Raw genomic sequence first — 13,394 nt, 5'->3', positions numbered from 1 at the left:
AGCACCATAGCAGACGATGGGGATGAAGATACACTTGTAGTAAAGACCAAGAGAAGACGACTTAAGATTCCAGAGGGAACGGGCAAGACGCAACAGCCAGCCGGTAAGAGAACGGATTTTCTGCCAAAGGTACTTACAATGGGGAATGAAAGATAAACGATCATCAATCACCACCCCAAGGTATTTATATTCACTTACCAATTTAACAGCCTGGTCAAGAATTTTAACCACAGGGGGACGACTACGATTCAGTAGGCCTTTCAGAAGAACCTGTTTAGTTTTAGGGACTGAAATGGAGAGTTTATGGAGGGAACACCACATGTGAAGATCATCCAAGATGTGGTTTGCTTTAATTTCCAATTCTAGACGAGAATTCCCAGGTACAAGCAAGGCAAGATCGTCAGCGTAGGCAATGTTGACAATATCATCATGAGGGGCATTTAGCCATCCATCAAGGACCACGTTCCAGCAAACAGGGCCAAGAACGGATCCCTGAGGACAACCCCTAGAAACCGACCTCGTAACCGAGCAAAAACCGGAGGAGACCACAAGGCTTCTATTATCGAAATAACTAGAAATTAGTTTGTAGATAGGACAGGAGACCTCGGCCTCACTTTTTGGTCAGGTAAAATTACAAAAGACTGGATTTCCTATTCGGCCTATTGTTTCCTAAGTAATATTGTTTCCTTATTCAGCATTTTCATCCTTGGCCACAGATGTATATAGTATTATAAACCCTTTAGACAGGCTTTACAATTTGGGATTAAGAACTACGATACACTATTTAATAACCTTAAGGACTGTAGACTTGGTGGTAATGATAATTTATTCTCACTAGATGTTACCTCATTATATACGAATGTAAACGTTGAATACACATTAGATATTCTTTTGGAGAAAGGAAAATCGTTTTGCAATTCTTTTCGTTAAATTAATATTTTACTTAATGTTTAATTGAGTTAAATTAATTTTTTACTTAATGTTTAATTGCATTAAATTAATTTTTCTGTTCATTTCATTTTTAATTATTGTTAATTATTTCTTACTGTAATTTAAGATTCAATTTTTTAATTGTTTTCATTTTAATTTCTGGAGTGTATCGTACGGAAGTGTTCTACATATCATACTGAGGTAAACTTCTCTTATTCTTTTACAAACTAAGATACAATAAATTTTTTTGGAATTATGGTAGAGAAAAGATCACACAATCTGATAGAGAAAAGATAATACAATCTATGATAGAGAAAAGATCATACAATCTATGATAGAGAAAAGATCATACCTATTGCTATTCATGAACATTAGCATTAGTAGAGGCATATAATGCAAGAAAGTAAGCTTATGCAGCGTCAACCAAAAAAAAAAAAAAAAAAAAACCACTCCCGTTTCACCCCTCCGTTCATTCGAAATACCTGTCCAGCTGAGTCTTAAATTTATTTAGGCTATCAACTTCCACAATAAGGGATGGAAGTCTGTTCCACTAACCAACTACCAGCTGGCTAAAGGCAAATTTTTGCACATCTATCCTACATCTCTTTCTTTTTTTTTTTTTTTTTGGTAATTGTTGGCGCATCAGCTTCTGTGGCCATAGTGCACCTCCCAAGGTTTTTTTTGCAGTACTTTGATCCAAGCCTGAGGCGGGATTCGAACCTGCAACCTTTGCGTTGCCAGGCAGGCACTTTACCCACCTGGCTAGCCCGGTCGGCAACATCCTACATCTGTCTTTCCTCAATTTGAATTTATGCCCTCTCAGGTGATTATTCTGAGCAAGAGGAAGAATCCCATCAAAATTGAGCATGCTCAAACCATTCAAGGCTTTATACACCTCTATCAGATCACCTTGCCGGTGCCTAGTCTCCAGACACTGTAATTTGCAAAACTTAGGCCTTTCTTCGTAAGAGCAACCCTTTGTTCCATTCACTAATCTTGCTGCCCTTCTCTGTACTCATTCCAGCAGGTCTATTTTCTTCTTGAAATGACCTGTATACAGTACTCAAGGTGTGGCCTCACCATTGCCTTATACAAGGGAATAATCACCTCCTTTATCTGCAAAAATTCTTAATGTATGAATAGTCACTGCTGATAATCAGAATAAAGATATAAGAAGGATATAAAGAGTATTACTCCCTCTGGTTGCCCCTTGAACATGTTGCTGTAGAAAATAATCCTCCAATAAATCCACAAAAGTCTTGTTAGGATGCGAATGGCTAACCCACAAGTTCCAGTCAAGATCTGGAAAGTTAAAATCCTCGATTACAAGACATTCTGATTTACTGGCACACTATTTCTCTGCACAATTGTTCGTTATACTAATCAGTGTCATTAGGCCTATAACACACTCCTACTCTCATTTTCCCTTTCCCAGTGTTTATGTCACACCAAACAGACTCAACATTGCACTGTCCACCCATGTCATTAAACATACATGGCACAGAGATATTAAACTTTCATGAAGTTAATCTAACAACCTACATGAAAATGCCTAATGACTAATATGACGTGGTTAATCTAACAATCACATGATGCAAATTAATGCCATAGGCTGTTAATAATTGGCCAGCTGTGTTTGTCTTGAATTTATAATGATCTAGATTCTAAACAGCTTACTGGAGGGGAACTTGTGCACTTCAAAACAGCTATAAGCATTTTAACTTGCTGCCCCTTTTTTTTTTTTTTTCTCTCTCTCTCTTTTTTTTTTTTTTTTTTTTTTAATAATAGTAACTGCACTGGCTTTACTGGGGAAAAAACTGTTGCATAGATCTCTGCCCTGAGGGTGATCTTGGCTGATTTCCTAAGCCTAGAATATAGGATGGAGTGTTTATATGCCCCGCTCAAGGGATAAGGTTGGGTGGGAGACTTAAGGAGGAACCATGTTGGATCTCAGGTTGCACTGAGAAGTTTTGTGTGATCTGGTTGTCTGCTTGAAGTGGAGAGGAAAACAACTGGAAGGGTGGTCCTCCTGTCTCTGTTCAATCTCCTTGAAGTTGGCAGAATGAATCAGAGGCTTTTTTTTTTACAAACTCTTCTCCTACTGTTGTGAACTATGGAGAGAACTGATGCAACTGGCTCTTACCACATTCAAAAGAAAAATCTACATAATAGCATGCAAGTTGGCTCTGAAGCAACGAATGTCACATGTGACTGCTCAAGATAAAAATATGTCATTTTAGCATTAGCAGTGGCAAATGATGATCAGTTTAATCAGATAATCTGATCAGTTTAATAATATCATATATGTGTGAAGCTTGGCTAGTAGTGGCAAGAGATCACACACTGTATTTTAGAGATTTGCCTTTATGAAATCTACATAAGTTGCTACTCATTATACAATTATTTCTCTCAACCTTTGGTTATTTGTTATTAAAGTCTTCAGGGTTTCATAATTTTACTTTGCACTGCCTATTTTCATTCAGTAAACAGAAAAAAAGTCTAATGCAATGTCTGAAAAATAACATCACTTTATTGTGGTGGTCAAACCTGGAATGTTCTGAAATTCTTTTCAGAAGTATAACATCTCAACGTAACTGTGAATTATGGTAATAACTATACCAATGTAGGATGCATTAGCCACAATAGATCAAAGAACATTAAAAAACAATTGTATGACCCTTTCTCAGTGATCCATCATACAATATTTAACACTGACAAATGTAAATATACTGCATATGGATAGCGGTAACCCCACAGTAACGTATGAACCGTGTGGTACTACACTTAGGGTGGTAGAGAATGAAAAGGACCAGGAGTAATTGTGCAGTCAGATATGAAGTTTTCTGAGCAGTGCAGACAATCTGTACGAGTAGCTCATGGTGTCTTGTCAATGATATACAGGAATTTTTCGAGCAGGAATAAGGAGGTGATTATCCCGTTGTACAAGGCAATGGTCAGGCCACAACTTTAGTACCGTATACAGGTCTAGAGGCCTCATTTTAAGAAGGATGTAAGAGCTGCTGGAACGAGCACAGAGAAGGGCAATAAGAACAGCGAATGGAACAAAAAGTGTTGCTCTTATGAAGAAAGGCTTAAGTTTTGCAAATTACAGTCTGGAGGCTAGGCACCCACGAAGTGATCTGATTGAGGTGTATAAGACCTTGGATGGTTTGAGCAAGCTCAATGATGGGATTCTTCCTCTTGCCCAGATTAATAGCCTGGGGGGGACAAATTCAAATTGAGGAAAGACAGTTGTAGAATAGATGTGCAAAAATTTGCCTTTAGCCAGCGGGTGGTTGATTGCTAGAACAAATTTCCATCTGTTGTTGTAGAAGTTGACAGCTTAAATAAATTCAGGGAAGAACTAGACAAACATTTGGAGCGAAGGGATGGGTGAAGTAGGAAGGGTGTTTTTTTTTTTTTTTTTTTTGCTGATGCTAATGCTAATAAGGGTATTAAGAAAAGACCATTATGCCATGAATCAGTGGAAGAAGTATTAAGGTAGAGAACATTGTTTCTATTGGGAGCTTTAAGTTGACTGTCACTAAACGAAAGGTAGAGGCTATTTACACATAATGCTTAAGTAGGCTCTATATGATTCTTATTCAAAAGCATAGTTCTCTCCTATCATAGTAATAAAAATATTGCTTCTTGGCCTTCTGGCTTAGAACGTATTGTATTCAGTTCTATCATAGTAATATCAGAATAATACTATCCTTCTGATATCTTTCTATACATTAAAATAATTTTCCTCTTAATGATATTTATTCAGCCAATGGGAGAAGAGAGATGTGGGTTACATGGTAATATATAAATACTAAAATACAGAAGCTTGTTTTACTGTGGTAAAACAAGTTACTGTATAAGAGTGGTCATGTGCTATGTTTATCTAACATGACCACGCGGTACCATTCTTGATTTCCATATGTAACATATTTATTTAAATAAACTAAATGTAACAAGGCATAATATTTTAAGAGTTTAAGATTCTATATAATATCAGTGTAGATACACCATAGATAACTCTTAAAGAAAAACTACGATTGTAGTGTGAAAGGCACCCACCGATGAAAAGCCAACTATCTTTGAAACGGTCCATCTGGGTAGCAGTGCCCACCGAAAATAAGTAACAATAGTCTCTCTATTAGTGAAGCATTACTTATTTGGAGTAGTGCAATACTTGGTAACTCATTGTGAACTATGAGCACAATATTTGGCCGAATGTGTAAATAATCAATTGTATTATGGATCGCCCTCCTGGCTGAATGGCCATGTAAGGGTTTCAGACCATATTTATTGGGTCAATAAACTGATTTAACAATAATATGAGATACAGATGAAATTATGGCTTTCACACTACGATCGTAGTTTTTCTTTAAGAGTTTGTCTATGGTGTATCTACACCGGTATTATATAGATATCGTAATGTATTTATGTATTCATTGCTGAGGAAGAGACACACAGTGTTGAAAGCTTCTGTAAGTATTTTATTTTATTTTATCAAAAGAAGCGAGCAGGGGGTGAAGCCCCTAGTTACTATTATAAGCAGTTATTCAGACTTAAATTCATATGCCAGGAATTAGAATACAGGTAGGCATTTGCCTCTTTATAGAGGTAAAGTGGTTATCAGTTGGGAAATGGAACACTTGCACCATAAGTGATACTAACAATAAATAATGTTAGAAAAATAGGAATTATTGTAAGTGAACGATGCCTATTTTTGTTTTGTAACATGGATCAAAAATCAGAATCATCAGAAATGAGACTTAAGAAAAATGAAATATAACAAACATGTGTATGCAATGTGAATTACAAATGAGGAAATTAAGAAAAAAAATTTGGGTAAATAATATCTGATCCAAGGCAAGGTGAAGCAAATTTAAGATGATATTTGGTATATGGAAGCAGAGCAATTAGCTAAACACATTCATTCAAAGCAAAAATTAATAGTGATAAGAGTCAGACTTTGAGGAAGATGGACTGATGGCAACAATAAGCATTAGAGGAAAGAGTACTTGGGATAGATAAAGATCTAATAGGAAATAAGAGATAATAGCATGGAGGAAAATAGTGAATGGATGTCAGAGTCCATAAGCACTTGCACCTTATTAAAAGTAAGTTCTCAATTTAATTTAGCTATCAAGCTGAGCTTTGAATTTCCCTAAGTTATCCCCAGCCCACTGGGTAAAGAAACACCAGTCATAAAATCAATCAATGAGGACCCCAAATCAATGTTAGCCCAATCTGAGGAGTAAGCATTAATCAAAGCTCTCTACCTCTGCCCTTCAGTTACCTCTATGTCCATCTTAGAATCTTACTCATGATCCTAACATGTTCCAATAATCTTTCATGAGAGACTGAATCAAATGCTTTGCTAAAATCCAAATATACAATGCCAAAATTATTTCCTACATACAGCTCATGAGTGATTGTATCAAAATAGTTAACCAGTTAGTGAAACATAATTTTCCCTTAACAAAACCTTGTTGTGTATCCTTCATAATTCTAAATGTCCCTGTACTGCACTGTTAACCACGTTATTTTATTTATACATTATATAAAACATTACGCAAAATGTAAACAGTATGAAACAATGAGTGAGAAAAAAATAATAAAAGAAACACATAAAATATACTTTTAGAGAACACTGTGTGTGTGTGTTGTGCGTGTGTGCGTGCTATTATGGTTTAATGGCACATAAGCTGCTGCAGCTATAGTGTGCTTTGAAGAATAGTAAGTTAAGTAAACATTTAAATAATAATGGCTTTTTTTTTTTTTTTTTTTTTTTATAATGTGCAGTGAATTAAATAAAAATTAACGTAATAATATGAGGTTAATGTATTTGCTATATTTTCATAACCGTTCCACTTGTTAGCCATACTTTTGTTTTCCCAATAAATCTGAAGCCTTTCTAGACCTTTGTGCACTTTACCCCCATGGTTATTTACATTGAGACAGTTTCACCAATGTCACATTGTACTGAAACTGTAACTATTTATCCTGCTGAACCCATATAATTCTAAAAATTCTTATATTACTACAACAGCTAAAGCAGTAATCTCTCTCTCTTTATATATATATATATATATATATATTTAAATAATGGCTTAAAGTTTAACATAAAATATAAAATAAATAAATATTAAGCTGTCATTAGAGGCAGCAAAATGCACATCCTCCCCATGAAGCCCAGATATATCTGATAATTCAAAATAAAACAATACAAAAAATAATACAAAAAAAAAAAAAAAAAAAATACAAAAAATAATACAAAAATTTTTTGTATTTTTTGTATTATTTTTTTTTGTATTGTTTTATTTTGAATTATCAGATATATATATATATATATTAGCATAATGAAGTAGTTAAAATAAAAAATAGTACGAAAATTATATAAAACATTTACGCAAAATGTAAACAGTACGAAACAATGGGTGAGAAAAAAATAATAAAAGAAACACAAAATACACTTTTAGAGAACACTGTGTATGTGTGTATGTGTGTATATATATATATAGGTAGCCCGTGAAGTTCATAGGGGGGACAGGTGCAAATGGAATCGGCACAAATGGAACCCTATAATGGAATTAATGGGAAATAGCAGGGTTAGGTTAAGTAAGAATAGTAAGTTAAGCAAAAATTTTTTAAAAATTATGGCTTTTTTTTTTTTTTTTTTTTTTATAATGTGCAGCGAATTAAATAAAAATATAAAGTTAATGTTATAATAATATGAGGTTCCGGGGCACCAAAAATTTCACCTACCCTTTTCAATACTGAAGTATTTAAAGTTCAGGACAAACTTTTTTAATTAAAAAATTAGTTATCGTAATGTATTTAATTTAAAGTGTTTTATTTTTAACCTACATAAATACAGTTACATATAATAAATAAAAAATAAATTACAAAACATTTTGACAGTGAAAAACAAATTTTCCGTAATGCCGAATTTTTAGTTGGTTTTTGAAGGTCCTGGTTGAGGAGGATGTCTTTTTTGAAGAAAGAAGCAAGTGTTGATTGCCCGGATTTCTTCCTCCTTTCTTTAAGAATTTCAAAATAACGGGTCAGGGTTGATATGACACCCCTTTTAACTGTGGCACTCCTCTCCCAGTTGTAATCAGTGTCACAGAGCTCATTAATGAGGGACTCTACACTTGCAAGAATCGGTTGTAGATCACTGGGCTTCATAATTTTTAGAGGATCTTCTTCTACCTCTTCCTCCTGCTATCAACTTCAAGGTGTTCATTTGAAAGAGTCTGTGCATGACTTTTCAAGAGCTCAGTTACATATTCAACTGTAACTTCTTCTAACTCTGCCTCTTGTGTCAGCCTGCTGATGTTTTCTACAACATTCTGTTGTGGCTCGAATCCTCTAAAGTCATGCATGAAATCTGGGAGAAGTTTATGCCATACTTCATTTAGACAATTGACAGTCACTTCTTGCCAGACTGTGTTAATGTGATTGATGCCCTTTAAGACATCAAACGACCGTCAATATTATCTAATGGTAATGTTGGACTCATCTAAAGCTTTTACCATTTCTGTAAATGTTTGCTGTAGGTAATAAGCTTTAAAGGTGGCTATTACTCCCTGATCTATTGGTTGCAAAACTGACGTTGTATTATTTGTGATTGGCTTAGATTGTCCTTGATCATGTGAACAGCGCATGATACCTAGTACAGTACAATGTCGATAAATTTTGTTTGACGATTTAAACTTTCAAAAATAAATATTCATTGCCTTGTGGTTAGTGATCAGCGCTATTGCGAATCGGTGCAAATCGGACCAGTGCAAAATGAAGGCTACCTGTATGTGTGTGTGTTTTTCAAATTAACACTTACTTGTCAATTCTGAAGCTAATTTATCTCTTTCCCTTTCTACTTCAGCTCTTTTCCTCACATTCTCGATTTGCAGATTGGTGGATTCAACCTGAGTTTTATGTAACAGTTCTTCCAACTGACTTTTTAATGTTAAGATCTCTTCTTTAGCTTCATGTAACTGAGAAGACAGGGATTTTTTCTCATCTTGATATGTAGCAATTTCTTTTTGCAGAGCTTCCCTATGCATTTGCAGTGTGCTCTTTTCAGACTGAACAAAAAATATAATTATTAACTAAAAAGTATTCAAAGTCAAAGGTTATTGTAATAAGTTAAAAGAAACCAAACAATTTCCATAAAATTTCAATTATTTTACAAAAATTTGATGGGTTTTAATTTGGTATCTTTTCGATGTAATCAAATAATTTAAATTGCTCTTCTATTTGAACTCAAAGTTTTAAGTAAGTTTTTTTTTTTAATATGAATAAATATTTTATACTCATAGGATGTACTTTGTGCAGCTGTCCTGTCATAAAATTATATAGCATATGGTAAACCATAATGCAAGACAAAATATATCATTGGTTATAGCAAAAAATATTGTTATTCAGGTATATGAAAATAGTTTGTGCAAAATTTATTTCAATATTCGTATTCATTCTCAAGTCTGTTGACACTTTTGAACACATTGTGGAAGTTGATAGCTTAAATAAATTCAAGGAGGAACTGGACAAACATTTAGAGGGAAGGGTTGTGTGATTTTTTTTTTTTTTTTGGCTGATGCTACATAAGCTCATATGCTTGCATTCTTGCATCACATGCCTCTATTACTTACATACATACATTCATTCTGAAAGCAGTTATTAACCTGCTATGCCTTGTGGCATGGCACATTGTCTTGTTGATAGAATTGTCTGTAAACTGTCATCATTAATGGGTACACTTAGCCGGCGACGATAGAAAGGTAGGCATTCCTATCAAACTGTTGATCAAAGGATCCATGATATTCCACAAAAACAACCCCCAAACCAAAACAACACCACCACCTCCAGTCTGCTGAACACCAACAGTGCATACATATGCCATGGCCTCATGTTGCTTTCTCTAAATGCAGATATGCCCAATCAGCATAACAGAACTGGAAATGGAATGCACCAGACCAGGCGACAAATTTCAACATGTAGTGGTCCAGTATTGGTGCTGTTGTGCCCATGCAAAGCAGAGTTTGTTGTTTCACACAGTGAGCATGGTACTTGTGATGGCTGTCAACTGCCATCAAAAGTGGCTGTCAATAGCCTATACAAGCTAATATCTGGTACACTGTCCATGTGGATATTGGCTTTGCTATTTCTACACTCTGCTGGGTGATCAGCTGTGCCACTGTTGTTTTAGGAAATGAGACACATGACACTCACCATGGGCATCAAACACACTTCGCTGTCCCATATAACTTTTGGTTGGTTGTTCGACCACTTTTTAATCAGTCACAGACTCATGACACTAGAGAATGGGGTACTGAATTATGCTGGCTGTTGTCAACATACTAGCACCTGAATGTCTTACCTCCCCATCCCCAAATCATTGCACATTCCATGCTGGAGAGATCTTGACATCAAATCACTCTCACAGACACTCAAAAACTGATTGCCTCATGCATAAACTACAATCTTATATCAGCCATTCCTGATTTTGAGCTTTCACCAGTGTCACAGACCAGTCTGTTCCTACACAAGGGGGGGGGGGGGGGTTGCTAATGCAAAGCAAACCCAGTGCAAAGTTGAATCCTTATAAACTCAAATGTAAGCTACAAGTTGTTCAGACTTGAAAAATTGCAGATGTTTTTACTGTAAAACCATACTACAAAATTAGCATGCTTTTACATGTGTTCAATTTCAATCATGGAAAGACTTTCTGCTCTCACCGAAGGCTTGAGCCTATGTTCGACTTAAAGACAAATACCTTATCCACGATTCTGCCCAAATGCTAACATCTTTCCAAATGGATTTAAGTTGATTCAGATATTTTTAAATGTATAGCAGATTTGCTTATTCTGGTGATGCTATACAATTTAAAAATATATATTAGCAACTTAGGCAGAACCAGCTGACCTTTGAATTTCCCCAAACTGTCAGCCTCTACCACCCATGTAGGTAACTTATTCCAGTAATTTATAACTTGCTGGCTAAAATAAAACTTCCTGCAATCCAGTCTAAACATCTCCCCTTGTAACTTGAATTTATGGCCTCGTTCCAGAATCATTTATAATTCTGAAAATTTCCTTCTCGTTCATTTTACTTTTGCCTGTCAGAGCTTTAAAGACTTCAGTCAAGTCGCCTCTGAGGTGCCTAGTTTCTAAGCTGTGCAACTCACATGTCCAAAGTCTTTCCTCATAAGGACATCCTTTTGCCGATCTCATCAGGCAAGCTACAATTCTCTGGATCCTTTCAAGAAGCTCAATGTCATTTTCTTAGGTGCAGTCTCCACGCTTGAACAAAGTATTCCAAGTGTGATCTAACAACAGCCTTATATAATGGGATTATGTCCTTATTTCAACTAGCAATTGTTTGATAAATTATCGATAGGACACCATGGGCCTTCCTTGCAACCTATCTACAATGCTCAGTGAACTGCCAAGTCCCTTCCTTCCACTACTGACTTTAGTTCAACTCCACAAAGTATATAAGTTAAATTGGGGTTACTGTACCCCAGGTGTAAGACCTTACGCTTTGCTGGATTAAAGCATAGCTGCCACTTTTCTGACCTTCACTGAAATCTATCTAGGTCACTCTGAAGAAGCTCTGCTTGGCAGTGATCATTAACTACTCTACCAATCTTTACATAATCTGCAAATTTAGACATCACACCCACTATTCCTTCATCGATGTCATTTAAGAAAATTGAAAACAAAAGTGGTCCCAATACTGATGCTTGGGGGACCTCACTTCTTACATTAACCTAATTGAATAATAACCATTTATCACAATCCTCTGCCTCCTGCTATCCATCTAAGGACTTTCCCTGTGATTCCAACCTATTCCAGCTTATAAAGTAACTGCTCATGTGGGACTGAGTCAAATGCTTTGCTGATCCAAATAAACAATGTCAAAATTATTTCCTAAATCCAGCTCATGAGGCACCCTGTCAAAATAGAGAGAAAATCTTTATTGCAACAACCTTTGATTGTAACTGGTTAAAAGGTTAAACAGTGTTGCACTTTCCCTTCATGGTCAAAAAGACAAGGGTTTACAGATAAGCAGTATTAAATAACATAAGACATTAAAGAACAAAATAAGATGACATTAAATGATATAGAGTGCTGTTAATTAAGCAACTGGCATTAAACATTTTTTTTTTTTTTTTTTTTTTTATGTAAACCCCAAACACCAGAGGTATCAGAACCTATAGTACTTAGTACCGTGCTTGGGTTGGAGGTTGAGAAGACGAAAGAAGATATTTGTTGACATTGGACTTGAACTTCTGTAGACTGTAATTTTCAGGAAATACGTATGAAGGAAGGTTGTTCCAGAAAACGGCAGTTGAATAAATAAACGAGGAAGATGAAAAGTTGGTTCTGAGAGTTTGAAATTGGACAGTAAATGATTTTGGCTTGGCGGCATGTGTTCGGACTGTTTTGAAAGAGAGAGCGGGAATTATAGAAGCCAATTCAGAAGAACAGTGCCCATGGAAGTATCTGTAGAAGAGGCATGCAGCAGAAACAGTACATCTATGAGACAGTGAGTGGAGAGACTCTGTTAGAGATGAATCATTAATTAACCTAATTGCCCTCTTCTGAAAAATTACATTACAAATTAAATTATATTACAAAATTTACTAAATCTTACCATGAGGTTTAGAACATTAAACTTAAATAACCATATGACAACTGATACATATACAATTTACATATACGATTGTGTGGGTAACAGCAGCAACAGCAGTGCCACTCTCATTTCCCCATTATGTTCTTTAGTAAATTCACAGGGATCTCCAAGTGGTGATAAAGGATATGCTGTCTTTGGATGTGAAGAAAGAAGGCTTTTCCTTGTGCACACTGTCTGGACCAACAGAGTATTCCTTATTGGGAGCAACCGGGGCAGTTTCACTTGTATCTAGATGGTTCTGATTGGTTGTAACGCTTTGTCAAGCAGTTTGGTGATTTGCAGATGCAGCTGACAGTTCGCAGTCTATGGGGGTGTGTGGGGCCAAGTATCCAACGTCTATATTGTCGGTTGACAGCAAATTTAAGGTCGACATCAATGTCTTGGATTCTTCCGAGAATGTAAAGTAAAATGTAAAGTAAAGTGTAAAGTGTCGTAGTTGTCTGACGGCACCAGGGCTTTCTCCCATCTCTGCATTGTATTCTTTGTAAGTGACACAGAACTCTGTGGAGGTCAGAGATTTAAAGTGTGTGGGGAGTGGTCTGTTGTTTCTCTGACCATTTAGCAGTTGGGCCCCAGTTGGGACCCACCGTTGCCCACACTTTGCCATGAGGAGGCAGGTCAGGCACCCAGTAGATTATTTAAGTACTCTGGCAGGCTCCACCACCCAATTTCCAAGGATTTCAGTGGCAAGGCCAAAAAAAAAAAAAAAGGGGTGAACACTAGAATTTGGCCGAAAGTTTTACAAGAAAGCAGTAGAATTTAGACATTGA

At 35.9% G+C, this 13,394-nt stretch overlaps 1 protein-coding gene across 3 annotated transcripts in view; it reads right to left on the bottom strand.

Annotated features, from left to right (window-relative positions):
- LOC150086818 (centrosomal protein of 83 kDa-like) overlaps positions 1–13,394 on the bottom strand; it is a 173,621-nt gene that overhangs the window by 111,567 nt on the left and 48,660 nt on the right. For all 3 annotated transcript variants that reach the window (XM_090371589.1, XM_090371588.1, XM_090371590.1), the window contains one exon: positions 8,768–9,014. In XM_090371589.1, the coding sequence (XP_090227715.1) occupies positions 8,768–9,014 (247 nt within the window). The remainder of the gene's footprint in view (positions 1–8,767; positions 9,015–13,394) is intronic.

The sequence above is a fragment of the Mastigoproctus giganteus genome, chromosome 4, assembly GCF_048544385.1.
Source record: "Mastigoproctus giganteus isolate SK-2022 chromosome 4, ASM4854438v1, whole genome shotgun sequence".
NCBI lineage: Eukaryota > Metazoa > Arthropoda > Arachnida > Uropygi > Thelyphonidae > Mastigoproctus > Mastigoproctus giganteus.
The sequence above is the reverse complement of the archived record's forward strand: the minus strand, read 5'-3'. Positions and strand labels throughout refer to the sequence as shown.